The 16,193-nt window shown below is 41.8% G+C and overlaps 1 protein-coding gene across 10 annotated transcripts in view; it reads left to right on the top strand.

Moving 5' to 3' along the window:
• Prune2 (prune homolog 2 with BCH domain) overlaps nt 1–16,193 on the top strand; it is a 262,014-nt gene that overhangs the window by 56,442 nt on the left and 189,379 nt on the right. For all 10 annotated transcript variants that reach the window (XM_028874880.1, XM_028874885.1, XM_028874884.1 and 7 more), the window contains exons 5-6: nt 10,795–10,944; nt 13,380–13,474. In XM_028874880.1, coding sequence (XP_028730713.1) covers nt 10,795–10,944; nt 13,380–13,474 — 245 coding nt within the window. The remainder of the gene's footprint in view (nt 1–10,794; nt 10,945–13,379; nt 13,475–16,193) is intronic.

A 16,193-nucleotide genomic window follows, 5' to 3' on the forward strand; every position in this document is an offset into this window, starting at 1 on the left:
ACAGAAATTGGGGAGGCTGAGGACAGGCTGGCTTAATGCTTCCTAGGACTTTCCTTTTCTGCCTCATTCTCTACCACAAGTTAGGGGAGAAAGTCCAAGAGTTACACCATTCCACTAAAAGTTTTAGAACTAATGGCCCCAGGAAACTGGTCACAAATATTGTATTGACCATGGATGTCTGTAACAATGCTGTCATTGAAATGGTACCTTCAGCTAACCTAAGAAATTGTAATCATTTTTCTTTGCGGTAAGGCAGACAGAAAATAAGGAATCTCGGCTCAGGAAAAGTTGTCCAGCAATTCAAACATGTTGTTCAGGCAAGCACTAGAGAACATGTTGTTTATGTATCTTAGAAACTGAGTATCTTAGAAAGTCCAGGACACACATTATTTAGTGGGAAGACATAGTCAACACACAACTCAGCATTGTGAGGTTTACAAACAGTAAAATAACATGAAAGTGTAATACATCAGTGCAGTGATGTAGCTTGCTCACACTGCTGTGACTGCTAATGATGACGATGACGGCGATGATGATGATGATGGTGATGATGATGATGACTATGATGATGGTGATGGTGATGGTACTCAGATTTGGAGAACTAAAAAGGGACTACTTGTCTCTTCTAGTTGTCCCTTCAGAATGTTGAGTAGAAACCTGTGGTCCTGGTGCGTGTGTGTGCTGTCTGTGTACATGTATGTGGAGATGAGGTGGAACATTTCTGAAGGAAGAGGGAAGTAAAGGATGGTGAACCAGATAACCTGTACCTGCCTTTGAAGAGATGCTTCAGATGTTCAGGGTCTGTCTTCAGAGTTGCACAGCTTTACTCATATTTTGCAGCAATAGGTGAATTTTATAAAGCTCTCAAATCTTTACTTATATAAGAAGGAAGTTGAGTCAAGGTTTGCTCTGTTCACTGAAGTCAAACTTAGATTTTATAGTTCTCCAATCATATCACATCAAACGTACAGGACATGTTTTCTGTCTTCCTCTAAGCCATGTTAGCATCCTTTAATTCTCAACAGGAGCTGTAATCTTTCCGAACAGTCTTTGTCAGCAGCTGTGAAGTTACTTTGAGGTGAACTTGACACATTTTTTAGACACCTTATCTATGCATTTTTCTACATCTTAAAAATTAAAATAAATACAAAATTCTTCTGCCAACATTTGGCTGTGAGAAGTCATAGATGTCACAAGACTAGATACTTGGGGCTGAGACTTAGAAGAGACTTAGAAGATTGTAATAGACACAGAGAATATAATATTATAAACCTTGTACCAAATTTCTGAATTTATCATGAGTTGACTACTATATCAATTTGATTGTCTTTTGTTCCTCACACCCATATCATGTCACACTGAGTTGTGCCTGTGTGGTGGATTTCAGGTATGCAAAGAAACTGTCCCTTCACTTTCTAGGAAGTGCTTCTCAGCCTACGGGGGTGGGGCTGGGGTGGGGTGGTAAACTAGTTTTCAGTCTGTACCCAGGCTGGCCCAGAACTCATGGCAATCACCTGCCTCAGTCTCCTGAGTGCTGTGATTATAGGCATGCACTCATACCCAATGGCCAAGTATTCTAGGCTTGCCTCTTAGCTCCTTTCCTTCTCTCTGCTCTATGAATTGGGGTGCCTGGAACTTTGTCCTGGACATATTTGGATCTTCACACCATCTTTAAGTGATCTCATTTATTTCCAAGATTGAAAGTAATGTATGCATGCTATGGCTGCCTGTATCTCTTATTAGTATTCCTGATCCTGTCTAGTACTTTTGTGACATCTTCACAAGTCTGTCCCATTTGTACATGACTTTAGCACTGCCCTCAGGAAACACTTTTGAACCTCTATGCCTAGCTTTATGAGTTTCCCCGCTCAGGTACAGACCTCTGCTGGCCACTCACTTGCGTAAGCCCCAGTCTAGCAGTTACTTTGGGTTCTTTCTTTTTCACACCTTCCACACGGACCTGTCAGCAAGCTTCCCAGTTAGGTTTATATCTAGGTCATAACTGGATTTTATCTATATTACAACATGATCATTGATGGAGACCAAATCTAAGCCGGCAGCCCATCTGCTACATGGTGATGGTCATGGCTGCCTGGCTTTGTTCTATTTCCTACACAAAATCAGTTACCTTTAAAAGGTATAAGTAAGACCATAACAGTTCCCTGGCCACAGCTCATCATATTCAGAATACAGGCCCTACTTGCTTGTGAAGAGTCCCTTCAAGCATCTATCTTCTTATGAGATCTGAACCACCCCCTCAACTCTTGGGGGTTTTGTTTGTTTTTTTTTTTAATTGATTTTTTTATTTTAGATATTCCCAACTTTACTCATTCTGGGGCACTCACACTCCCCTCTCCCAGTGGAATGCTTGTTCCTCTCTGTCTAGTACTTTTTCCTACCTGTCCCTACATTCTTCTCTATTTGCTCCCTCCAGAATGTCAGCTTCATGAAAAGAGAGACCGTGTATGCTGTGTCCACTACCCTACCTGCTGCCTCTGATGCCTCCACTCTACCTGGCACATAGGAAAACTGTGGGATAAACTTTTCAAAAGTGGATTTGAGTGGGTGGGGATGTGGGGAGGACCTGGGAGGAGTTGGGGGGTAAACTATAATCAACATATTTTTAATGAAAAAAATTCTATTTTCAGTAAAGATTTTGACAAATTAAAAAAAAATATTTGTATGCTCTCTGTTTTCATGGGCTCATCGATTGTGGCAGTGTCTGATACTGAAATGGCCTGCCCTTGTGCCCATCCCTCTAATTCTCTTACTGTCTAGAATATGGACAGTGTTTCTCTCCCTAGTACTCCCTTCCACATTGTCTTTTTTATTTCACTTGTAGAAATTCTACTGGGATTTATTTCATTATCTTACAGTGACTGACTGGTTTTTGTTTTCATCAATTGTCATTATATGTATAATTTTTAAGATTACGTAATTTTAAGCCCTTTGAAGCATAATACATCTAAAGAAAAGAATACCAGAAATGTCTGTAAGAATGTAAATATGCAGCTCAGGAAATCATCAGGAAGGAAGTATCCTTTGATAATCACCCTGGTAAAGAGGCAGAGCATGAAGACATTGCCTCCTTCGCCTACCTGAAGGTAGCGAGCATTCTGAATTTATGACATACTTCTTTGCCTTTCTTTATATTTTAGCCGGTCCTATGTATGTACCCCAGACTGCTACACATGGGTTTCGTGTGATGGCATGCTTTACAAAAATGCACCCCAGACAGCGTCCATTCTAAACAGTGTGTGCTTTTGTAGGCCAGTTATCTATGAATCACAGATTTTGTCATTCAAATCCTTCTTGCACAGAACATTTGGAGTCACTTACCAAAAAGCATGTAATACAATAAAACAGTAAAAGAGTCAGGATGGAGAGAAAGAACAGTTGAGGAAGGAATAAGATCAGGATATCATACAAAACATGGGGGTGTGGCAACAGTGTCTCCTTTCAAACCTTGGATGTGAGCTTCTTGAAGCAAATGAAGAAAGAAATGTGATTCCTGGTGAACTTCACATTGTTATAGAGACGGTTACTCTGTATAGATATCTATCTCTGTTATCGAGAGTACCTGTCTCTCTTAGTTCCTTTGTTTTTACAAGGAACAAACCAATTTTAAAGGTTGGCTTTTCTTTTCTACCAGTCCTTTCAAAAAGGTACCCGACTCTGCTCTCACTGTCCCCGACTCATCTCTATCTGCTGATGCCCCTCTGAGCGCACACACACACACACACACACACACACACACACACACACACACACACTACATATTCAGATTCAATCATATGTGATCTTCTTGGTCCTAAAACTTGCTACTGTAACGAGCTATCAAACTGTTTGCAATATTCTATACTATGTCGTGCAAATATTGACACAGAACCTGCTTGCTCTGGATGTCGTTAAGTGGTCATTCACATACCTATCACACTGTCATCATGGACAAGGACTCCTTGTGTCTCTCTATTTTCCTTGCCCGGTAGCCTTTTGGCCCTGAGGACAATTAGGGATATGTGCTAACAAGTCAATCAGGGCAACAGCAGTGTTTCAAGGTTAGTGGTGTATTTAGCCATCTTGAGATAATTTGAAATTAATTTCTCTTCGTTTAAAATAGCTATCACTGTTTATTAACTAGGCAAATTACAACACCACAGTAGACACCTCAGTTCATCCTTCTAATGAGTCTGTCAGTCTGGTCATCTCTGGTGCCCAGTGTCCTTGTCTTTCATTTGCTTCTTTGCAGTGTTTTTGGACAGCACATATCTCCTGAGTCAGGTACTTCACACAGATGAAGTCATTTTCCAGAGAGCCCAAATGCAAAGTGGAGGCTGTCAAAGCAATTCTTACTGATTTGGTCCTTCCTCATGTTTGGTACCCCCATGCAATATTCAGTTCAGTAAAGGTGCAGCTGAAGAGCCGGGGAAGGGGAAGACGCCTCCCTGCCTTTGACATCAGCCTAAGTAGGTACAGAGGTTGCTGGCTTTTCTTGCCTCCAGCCACACAAATCTCAGCACTGTACATCCACCTGTCTTCCAGGCGCTAGCATTTAGTTTCTTGGTCCACAAGCTTCCTCCTTGCCCATCCCAGGATCTTTTGCATAAGCTTCTTTCTCAGGCACTTGGCCTTCAGCTCTGGGGAGGTTTTTCATTCTCCTTCTGAGGTGTGTTGCAGCAGGAATCTGCTTTTCTTCCTGTCTGCACCTCCGGTAGCTGCAGGCAGAGAGGAGAATGCAGGTCCTTAAACGGGAACCTTTCAGAACTTCTGCCTCTTGTCTTAATTTCAAACAATAAATTCAAGGCACAGTTGTTAACATCTAATTCTTCCAGAAAGGCATATATTTATAAAGAATGACTTTTGAATTGTTTGTGTAAGGAATGACCTGTAGAGGAAGACACAGCTGTTGTGTTGGTGAAATCCCCAACCTTGGTTCTTGGAAGTGTGGACATCCTTTGGCTTCTCCCTTCCCATCTGTCTTTGTGCTGTGTGGTTCTCTTTTCTTTCTTTTCCCTTTTTAATCTCCTTTTCGTATTTCTATTCCCCTAACTCTCTGAAAGATTCTTTTATCATTATTATTTTCAAACATGGCCAATGTGAACATATCTAATAGTCACATTTTGTGGCCTCAAGTTTATGTTTGGTCATGTTCTGGATTTGTGCCAAACACGGTTACAAACCCATCGGACTGCTGCTCCTGTGCTGTTTTATTTCCTCAGAGATGTAGTCTAGGAGAGGCTGCCAACTCTGAGACCCATTAAATTGCTGAATCATCATATTGAGAGGGGTGTGTGTGTGTGTGTGTGTGTGTGTGTGTGTGTGTGTGTGTGTGTGTGTGTTTCTAGAAGCCATCTGGCAGTGAGCTTTCAGCCACCGATTTCCAAGCAGGCTTTCATCAAGCCCACACTCTGTCCAAATGGCCCTTCATGTTTGTCTGCACAAGGCCTTGACAGCAGCCATAAGCTGAAGACTAAAGCAAACAGCAGCTCTCCTTCTTAGCCGAGAACAAAGTGGGAAGCCATGCCCAGGTCCTCAGAAGTCGGCTCTCTGTTCCACTGGCAATCCCAGCTGACCTTTAATAAAGACTCCTTGTTGGCTATTTTGGTAGACTGGATTAACGGCTTCAAAATGATCCCTTTTAAGGAGGTCAAATGGGAAAGGAACCAGAGCCAAGGTGGGTTTTTTCCTTCCTCTCTTGCCCAATGGGTGAATCATCCACCTCCAAATGGTTATGACATCAAGGCAATTGTTGCCTGGAGTGCTTCAGAAGAGGCTAGGGATAGGAATAGAAATTCTAATTTCTCCTAGAAATTCAAAGTAACCGTTCAATCTCCATGTTACTTTTTCAGCCACACAGGTAGCCTTTCTCTTAAATTCAGACGTTCTAAATTTGCAAATATTGTGCTTATTTTTGTGCCTTTTTAGACAAAAGTGGGAATTACAGTGTATGTCTTTTTTCTCCTTTCTCTTTTCCTTCTCTGCCCACCTCTGTTATTAATTCTTAAATATTTTTCTTTCGGTACCAAAAACATCACCAATCTTGGGTAAACAGAAAAGAGATTTAAGCCCCTCATCCCCCCCCTTTTTTTCTGCTAGGAATTCATCATGTAGACAACTCCAGTCTCCCGTGCTGACTGTTCCCCAATTTCTGGTGCGGTAGAATGTGTGCAGTGTTAGCATGCTGCATTGCTTATTATTAGCAGGCTGCAGTTGCTTAGGGAGTGTGCAGTATGAGCAGGCTGCAGTTGCTTAGGGAGTGTGCAGTGTTAGCATGATGCAATTGCTTAGAGAGTGTGCAGTATTAGCATGCTGCAATTGCTTAGAGAGTGTGCAGTATTAGCATGCTGCAATTGCTATTAGCAATTCTTTTGAACAGAAAATGTTATGGTTGATTTTTTCTACAGAAATAAAACATTTGTTATATTTTATTATAATTTCTTTCTTTGTCGATTACTATTAATCCTGTCTCCCCCTTATCAGCCTGTGAATAACTGGAATACTTTGGGGTATAGGTTTGTGGATTGTTTCTGCCCTCAGAATTTGCTACAAGTTAAGTCAACACTCATTCAGAACCAGGTTCTAATGTACTCACAGGTGTCTTTGGCTACTATGTATCTTGATATTGATACTTAGCAAAATTACGTAATTACTAAATGTGTTTCTGGGCATTCAGAACAGAGGTAGTGGAGTGTCACATTAAATTTTACACTTTCAGTATCAAATATATTTTATGCACTTATCCACCATCAAAATAAAACAAAACAAAATTCCAAGACAGAATTAGAACTAGAATAAAAATTAGCCTCAGATCCCCTCTATAATACCTATACTAACTGTATAGAAATTTGTGGAGTTGTTCAGACTTTGGGTCTGGTTAATTTTAGTGTGAGGTGTTTTTATTTATTTGCAAATCTTTAAATGATGAAGTTTTTAAAAATAACATAAATACATTTCTAATGTGAAGTGGAAAGTCTCCAGAGGAGTCCTAGGATGAAGCTCATTTGTAACCTTTATTGTCCATTAAAGACAGCTCAGGGTGTGGCGAGCATCTGCCTTAACGGGATTTCTGGTCCTTGTTAGGCACTCATGTCCTTGCTACTGCCAAGTCAGACTGAATCAGCCAGACTGAATCAGTCTTTTCCAGTGAGCCATGCTCTGGGATTCTGCTTAATGCAGTATCTTTTAGACTCTCTTCTATGTGTTTTAAAACCAAGACTCTCAGACACATGACAAATCCGCAGTCGTCTATAACAAATATTAAAGTACACTTAATTTTTTTTCTATCTGCCCGTCTATGCGGAAGCTTCCTTTATATTCTTCCATCAAGATAACACTCTGTACTATGGTGAGCATAGAAACAGATATGAAAATTCAACTGGCTTCTAGTAGCCAAATACCAGAGGGGTATGCAACTATGCAAAAATGCTACCTCACCTTTATAGAATTTGAAAAAAAAAAAAACACCTTTTTAACTCTTAAAATACTTGGATAAAAACATACCATTACACATTTATCGTCATTGTTTATTTTGATGCTTAGTCACCACTCTGTGGTGCTTGTTTGAACAGTTATTTACAAATGAATGAAGCATACAAACCATGTAGATATTTAAGAATGTTGGCCGGGCGGTGGTGGCGCACGGCTTTAATCCCAGCACTCGGGAGGCAGAGCCAGGCAGATCTCTGTGAGTTCAAGGCCAGCCTGGGCTACCAAGTGAGCTCCAGGAAAGGCGCAAAGCTACACAGAGAAACCCTGTCCCCCTCCCCCCCCAAAAAAGAATGTTGAAGTATATGTATGCTTAAGTATTATCAAGACAATATGTTTTATTACTGTACTACAACCTTATGCAGTTTACCCAAATTAAAAATTAGTAAAGAAATCCTCAAGTCAAAGCAAAGTGGAGTCTTGATTTGACCAAGTCAAGCACATATTTGTGAAAGATATTTCTAAGCATTTCATGCTTGGATGCCATTACATTTCTAAAATCTGGCTTTTACTTTTTTGTGATTGTTTATATAAGCACAGTTTTGTGCTGTTGACCTTAGATGCAGCAAATTCCTAAATTCATTTACTATTCTCATATCATTAGTAGATTCTTTGAGGCTTTTGCAGACACCTTATGAGAAGAAGGTGGTTTTAGATCTTTCTCCCCTTCCCCTCCCCCATCCCTGGTCTTTTCCCTTTCTCTCCCCTCCCCATCTTCTTTCTCTCCCCTTTCTTCATCTCATTCCCTTTTCCTCATTCTTTTCTTTCTTCCCCTCCCCTCTGCCCCTTCTCCTCTCCTTTCTCCTTATCCCCTTCTGCAACTCGTCACTATTGAAATGTGTTTAATTGTGTCTACTTTAAATTCTCTAAGACGCCATTCATACAGTGACTGTTCATTCATGCTGACCACACATTTATAGTGCCACAATGTTCTGGCGTTTGGTTTTGCCTCTGTCTGAAATATGGTCTTTTGCCTTCTTGTTTATTTCAGAGTAGGATTTCTTGTTTTCATTTTTTCTCTAGAAATGTCTTTATTCAGCCACGTTTTCACTGAATGTAAGGCTCTAGGACGGCGATGACTTATGTCTGCATTTTGAAGACCTGACTCCACCTTCTTCTGACTTCCATCCTTTTAATTGAGAAGCCAGGTTCTGTTTTGCTGCAGATTTTTTGTTTGGAATGTGTTTTCTCTCTCACTGATGAATCTTTTTCTGTGTAGTTTTTAGCAGTTTAACTGCCTACAGATGTCTTACTTTATGTTAATTCTGATTTGGATTTGTAGTTTTTCTTAAATGTTAGAATTCTCTCTCTCTCCCTTTCCTAGCGGGAGTTGTCACACACATACTAAAACCAGCCCCATGTTCTTAGGTCCTTAGACCTTTCTCTGTAGTTTTGGTCACTTTTTCTCTTCATGCTTCAGTGCAGATATTTTCTTCTGACTTAGTTTTCAGTTCCCCATCACATCCGATCTACAGTGGAGAACATTTTGGGGTTCTTAAAAGCAGCCACTAAAAACAGAGTTTTACATTTTCATTGACTGGTTGTAGAGTCTGATTCTCCAGCTAGTTACACTTTATTCCCTCTGGCTCTGCTCCATTCATCTTCTCGGGAGTTTTTCCCTCCATACATTCCCTCCATACATTTCCCTCCATACATACACTTGGTTTAGGTCCCTTATATTTAGTAGCTTTTGAGTGACAGCTGAACATTAGCTACAGACAGCATCGAGGTGGTGAGGGGATGCTGAGTTCTTTTTCTCTGGAGGAGACTTCCTTTCACACCTTGGTGGAGCTGGAAGAATGGAGAGACTGGGTGGCTCTGTTTAAACTGACTCTAAACATGGAAAACGTTCTGTTTTTGTTTCACGCTTCTCCGTGGCAGCAGAGGGCAAATCTTTCCCAAAGAGGGCCAGCAAGCAGATATTTCAGGCTCTGTTGAAACACTTGTCTGCCCTCATATATATAACAATATATATGCCTATAAACAATATATAAATTAACGGAGCTGGCTGTGTCCCCATAAACTTTGTTTACAACAGAAAGCGGCTAGCTAGGTTGGTACCTCTTCAGGCCTCCCACTCAAAACCCAGATGACTAAGAGTCCTTCTCCCTGAGGCCTTCTACAAGGCTTTGTGAGACTATTGATAGGTTCCCAGGCTTCTCTGTCCAGTGGCTACAACTTCTGAATTAGCAACTGCTTGGATAGAAAAGCAGCCAGGAACTCTGGGTCTCTGCTCTGCACTCACGCCATCCTTGTCCCCAGGTTGCTGCTGGGGGCTCTGATACATTCACACTTTATGTCATTGCTGACACAGAACTTTGTTCTTGTTCAACTGGTCTACCAGATCCAGAAGCTGGTGAACATCCTTTGTGAAATTTGGATTTGTGTCTGCCGTAAAAACAAAGGGGAAAATCATTTTTGTCTTTTAGATTTTATGTCTAAAATCTACTCAAAATCTCTTTGGTCACTCTCCGCTTTTACCTGATCGTTTCTACTAAATCTGTCCCATTTTTTTTTTTTTCATGGTAAGATGATGTTTGTAAACACACAAACAGAGAACAAAACCAGCTGGGCTTCCTGCTTTCCTTTTCTGTTTTATTCTCCACATGGTAGGTAGCCAGAGTACAAAGTCTGGCTTATAAAAGTACAAACTGGAAATGAGAGCATTATTCCTCCTATTTAGAACTCTACAGTGATCCCCCATTGTTCTTAGAACACAAATACAGATTGTAAGGTAGTTTTTTATTACCTGCCTCTAACTCTTTGGCCTAATTTTTTAACATTTCCTACTAAAACCAGAGCAACAAATTAGTTGAAAAAAACCTCAGCCTGAAGTTGAGAGCCAGCCTGTGAGCCTGTACACTGTGATAACTGTAAATTACTTCAGAGCTGTGTATGGTACTTGAAGGGCTAGGAACAGCCTTAGGTTATCCAGGCCATCAGATAGTATAGCTGTTTACCGTGGGGTTGTACAATCATCCAGTTATGAAAAGAAGTAAATGAATATATAAAATCAGTAGCATGGCAAGTTGGAAGAAAGTTCTCTGATCCCTTAAAGGGGATAGAATTGACAAAATTTTGCAATAGTTTGCCATTAATTTCTGTTTTGAAGTAATTTAAAGCCAAGGCTGACTCTTTTCTGTGTTTGTGTGGAGGTTTGTTGTTCTCTTTTCCCAAACTCTGTGCCCTGGAGGGTAAGAACCAGTCCGGCCTCGGCCGGTACCTGCAGCATGAGGATGCTGATTTTCATCGTTCGTGTCTTGGCCGATGGAGAGAGAGCTCACGAGCCTTTGTACCCATGCCTTTCAGGCAGCATCCTGTTCAAGTGGATGACCATGGATCCTGAACTCCCAGAGAAACAGGAGGACATTCTCTCCATCCTGGAAGAACAGTTTCCCAACCTGCCTCCGAGAGATGACATCATCAGCGTGCTGCAGGAGACCCAGCTCAGTGCTCAGGGTGAGTGACAGTCCTAGCTCTGTCACTGCTTCCAGGAGGCGTGGCTTGCCTGGGGAGGATCATCAGGAGGGCAGTCCGAGTGTGCTTGCACTCTTCCCTCTTTCTTCGTGCTTCCGGAGGGGTTTCTGGGTTTGTGCTGTCAGTCTGGAAGTGAGCATCTTACGCTGGAACTCCTTGTCCAGGCTTCTGCCTGGGTATTTAGCTCAAACATGGGCTAACGAATTTGGTGTCTACACCCGATGAATAAGTTCTGTTTTGAGAACATTGCTGGAGCAATCTTCAAACACAGTTGGGTTTCATCATTCTGATTTCATTTAGAATAAATGGAGAGAAGATGGCTAAGTCGATGAAATTGTTCTCTAAGTCTAGGCCTCCTTGGGACAATGGATTATCCTGATCCACTGTTGTTAGTAATAAGCAGCCATGTTTCAGTCAGAACTTAATCTGCACGAGGTTCTGACAGTCTAACTTCACAAGGATGTCCTTCCTGAATCCTCATGACACCCCACTTTGCAGATGAGAACACTGAACCACAGACAGACTTCCTTGCTCTCCCAGCATCCAATGCACATAGCTGTGGCAAGTGAGCTGGGCAGGATCGAAACTCAGAAGGCCCTCCTTTAAGGAGAAAATACTAAATTACAACGCTTCCTCCCTTACTTTGGAGTTCCCTAGGGGCAAAGTGGTTTATCTGAGGAGTCTCTCAAGTGTATGCTTTATCCAGCAAGTAAGCCCTGTAGGAGACCAGCGCTCACTAGGGAACTCTGGGAAAGAATTAAATCTGCACTTTAGGGTGGTCCCCTGTAGATTCAGTGACAGATGGGTGCAGGCCACCCTGACCCTTAAGGCCTGGTGGTTAACTTTTTGGAATTTTGTAAGTTGGATAATACTGGGTTAAAAGTTTGAAATTAGTCATGGTCGGTGTTTTAATACCACAGAAACAGACAGAGTGCTATAAACTTGATTTAGTTGTTAAATCAGCAGACCATTGAAATAGTGAGTGTTCCCTAGTCCAGTGGAGAGTGAATCCTCCTAAGTAGGCTCCAGCAAAGATCTCAGATGGCCAGCAGAGTGTGATGCTGGCCGAAATGAGATAAAAAGAGGTTAGGGATATTGGTGGGGCCTTGTCAGCATCTGCCACATACACAGTTTCCTGTGCATGGGTATGGGTGCATGCCTATGCACGGGTGCACAGTGGTGTCTGTCTTCATTCATTCCCTGACCCACCCCAAGCTGCTGCTGTTGCAGTGTACTCTAGAAATCAAAACAAGCCATGCTTCACTCTGAGTCAAATGAGATTGTCGAGTAGCCATCTGTTTCCTCATGTTGATGTGATGGACAGCGTGCTCCATAACTGGCAGGGTGGGCGGTACACTATCTTCATAAACATCCAGAAAGAATGCCTGTGTCTCCCATGGCTTTATAGTGTATCTTTCGATAGAGAAAGCCAGTTAAACATTAAGACATACCCGTTCTCGTTTGCCTGTGATAGAAATACTTGGGTCACCTGCTACAGCTCTAGAGTTCTCAACAGCATAGCCACTTTAGATTATTCCTGCCATCAAGTGAGGAATTCGGTATCACCTACTGCCAGAGACTCTTACAGGGGTGGCCAGCTCAATTAAGATAGTTTTCATTTGGGTGGGACTAAGCAACGTGGCTGGTTTGCCTGGAACTCTCTATATAGACCAGACTGGTCTCAAACCCCTAGAGATCTACCTGCCGGTGTCTCCCAAGTGCTGGAATTGGAGATGTTCAACACTACAACTGGCTCAATTATGGAAGTTTTATGAGCTACATTTATAAAGTACAATTTACATATGATTACACTGGCAATTATACAATTATAGAGGGTCACCTAAATTTGGACCTTTGGGGCTATTACTTGGCTAGTTTGAATGGTAAGACTGTCCACCCCTTCCTTACCGGACCTGCTCTGGGCCTCTGGAGACTGACACCCAGGGGTGTCCTGTTACAGGCTCCCTTGTCTCTGTCAGCCAATGGGAAGAATAGTGAGGGCAGGAGGAGGACACTAAGGCTGGGCATGCCTTTCCTGCTCCAGTCTTGCTGTTTGTCAGGCTCTGGAGACTCCTTTCTCCAGTCCTGGCTCCCTAGACTTGCCTTTGTTCTTTGCCTGCCTCTGGCCACTGTCTTTCATTTTCTCCTTTATCCCGCCACCCCTCTGTAAGTGCCCTACCACTAAGAACCTCCGTTTGCACCATGAGTGGTAAATTCTATTTCCCGCCTGCATCTTACCTGATATAGATACTGCCACAAAAGTGATTTTTGACTTAGTGTGTGTCTATTTCAGGTAAAAGTGATACTACAAAACGTTGAACTTGGTAGAATAAATTCTGTACATAACCCCTTGACATATATTTTTTTTAATGGATCCCAAGTATAGATTGTTTTTTTTTCCCTCTTGTTATCTACAGGTTTAAGTATTGAACAAACAATGTTGAAAGACCTAAAGGAGCTGTCAGATGGCGAAATAAAGGTGGCCGTCAGCACTGTGAACATGACCCTGGAGGTAAGGGCAGGGTGCTCTTCCAGCCAAAACAGATTTCACACAGTTGCTGTCTGAACACTGGGAGTACAATGTCCTGCCGTGTGGGGCAGGTCTGCGTGAGTCAGGGGGAGGGTTTGCTCTGAGTGTCCGACTGGCCAGGAGGCTATTGTGGCCGTGGAAGCACTGTGTACGCCAGTGAAAACCCTTCACATGTGTCTGTGTTTAGTAGTGATTGTAACATACGTGATTAGGTTCACTTGCATGTTTTCTTTGTGCAAGCAAGTTGTGGTTTGGCCTTTGTAAGCTGTTTGGTCACATGCCATTTTGATAATTGGCTATGACAACTCCAGTATTAAGAAGGAGCCTCAGCCCTCCAGTATGGTTAATGAATGACTTGGAATGTCTTTATATCTTTCCTTGGTGAATTACCTTTTGTCTACTTTGGGGGTTCCCAACGACTTACGTATTAATCTTAATCAACCCAACTAATGAGAGCTATATTTTACAGAGGTGCATCTGTGCCTTTGTGGAAATATATATATATGTATTTTACTGTTGTATTTCCTCAGTCAGGCTACCTACCCATCTTTGATTGGAGGCATGGAGTTCAAGTGTGTGGAGATAAAATTTGCTAGATAGGAATGTCTTTAGAATGATATATTGCCATTTGTGTCTTCCTTGTGATGATGGTGACTGTCTCAGTGTGTCTATTTCTTGGGAATGGCTGGTATACATATTGGTGTCCACACTTTAGAAAACCCAAGAGCAAACTAGGCCCTTTGCTCTGTGACCTCTCTGGGAATTCACCCCAGGGGATGAGCTTTGCAGTTCAGCTCACAGATGCACAGAGCTGCAGGGGCCTGGCTGTCTTCAGTACCAGCAGCTAACAGTTCCCAGATGATAGCACTCCTTCTCAATATGTAGGCTGATAGATCAATGCAACAGTTTCCACGGACTTTCAGATTGATAAATGCTCCGTCTAATTAGTTGTGGGTGTGAACCAATACAAGAAATGTGTGCAATTTGGGACGTAGTAACTAGATAATCACCTTCAATTAGAAATCTGCCTCGTGTCTAGAAACCCAAGTAAAACATGGATCTTGCAAGGGTCAGTAGCTCTGAGAATCATTTCTACTGGTTCAAGCCTTAGGGTTTTCTTTAGCTCCCCCTCCCCTGTCCCCCTTCATTTAATGGCATCTTATTAGGTTTTAAATGGCTTGTTTGGAATTCCTTTCTAAATTAACATAGAACATCTTGTAATTGCTCAGGGAACTGTCTGTAGTTAGTAAGTTATTTTAAGGCTATGGATATCATAGACTTACTGTAGTTTGAATGTACCTTCATCGATATTACAGCAGTATATAAATGACTTCATCGAATATGTTAAACTACAGATGTTTATCAAGCAGAACCAGAGATAGAATGATTGTATAATCTTGACAGTAATTTCCATGGAGGTCCAGTAATTAATCAGGCAGTTAAGTATAATTCTGGAATCCCTGTGTGATTTTCTGGGAGGGGAGAGGACATTTATGTATATCGACAGGTACAGCTGAAGCCCTCACCAGCTGAAAGCGAGCTGGGATGCTATTAACACATGTCTGTATTTACATCAGAGTGAGGATGTTAAAGAGAGCTGGGGAATGGAGCAAGGACTCCTTCCTAATATGCTGCAGCTCCCCTGGAAGAGAAGATGCTCACTAACCCAGTGTGTCAGTTGAAACCCCACACGTAGTTAAAGGCAGAATTTATTTTCCCCGCTAAGGCATCCTGTCACACAGTGCTGGTTTCCTAACCCTATTTTGGAGGTAATTGGGGTTCAGCATTCCTTTCTGATTCTCAGCCACCTCACTTAAAAAACAAAGACCAGAATCCCCCAAACATTATTGTGTTTTAGAATAGCTGTTCAGTGCTTCTCTCCCTCTGAGTATGTTCTCAAGGAGGCTCTTCGTTGTTCCCACAGCTTTCTAAATCAGGCTTGTTCTCCCAACAGGGTCACATTGGGTTGACACTTTTTCATGGCCCCCAGAAACTCTCTACCTCTTACCCCACCTCTGAGCTCTTGTGCAATGCAGTCTTTGTAACCGACCAACTGAGACTTCAATGTGTGCTATGAATTCCAGTCAGTGTGAACTGGCTTAGTATGTTTAGTTATAATTAGATGGTATTTTTATCTACTTGGGGGTGCTATTTTGACATGACTTTCAGGCAGTTGTGGGCACATAGTAGGTGCTTAGTAAATACAGATATTCATTTGTGTTTGTTTAATATCTGATTTTTTTTTAAAATTTATTTACTATTAAATTGCTGAGAATCGAACCCAGGGCCTTGGGCTTCATAGTTAAATTCTCTACCACTGCTTAGTTCTTGAGTTTTTTCTGATTTTCTTTTCTTTTCCTTTCCTTTATTTCCTTCCTTCTTTCCTTCCTACCTTCTTTCCTTTCTTCCTTCCTTTTTTTTTTTTTGATATAGTATCTCCCTATGTAGCTCAGGGTGACCCTTAATTCACGTTCTTTGCCCCTTTTGAACCAGTTTCTTTCAATTATGACTGAAAGCTAACATCAGACAGATTCTTTTTTTAAATTGCCTACATGTTCTTATTCAGGGACATTACCACTTAATTCAGCAGCCTAAATACTGTGTGAGTAGTTTTGCAAACTAGTCAGCTGTTAAATCAGAAGAGGGCAATGGGATGCCCTGTAACATGTCAAGGAAAAGGAAAAAGCACTCCACATGCTTG

Source organism: Peromyscus leucopus, chromosome 1 (assembly GCF_004664715.2).
Source record: "Peromyscus leucopus breed LL Stock chromosome 1, UCI_PerLeu_2.1, whole genome shotgun sequence".
In the NCBI taxonomy this organism is placed as follows: Eukaryota; Metazoa; Chordata; class Mammalia; order Rodentia; family Cricetidae; genus Peromyscus; species Peromyscus leucopus.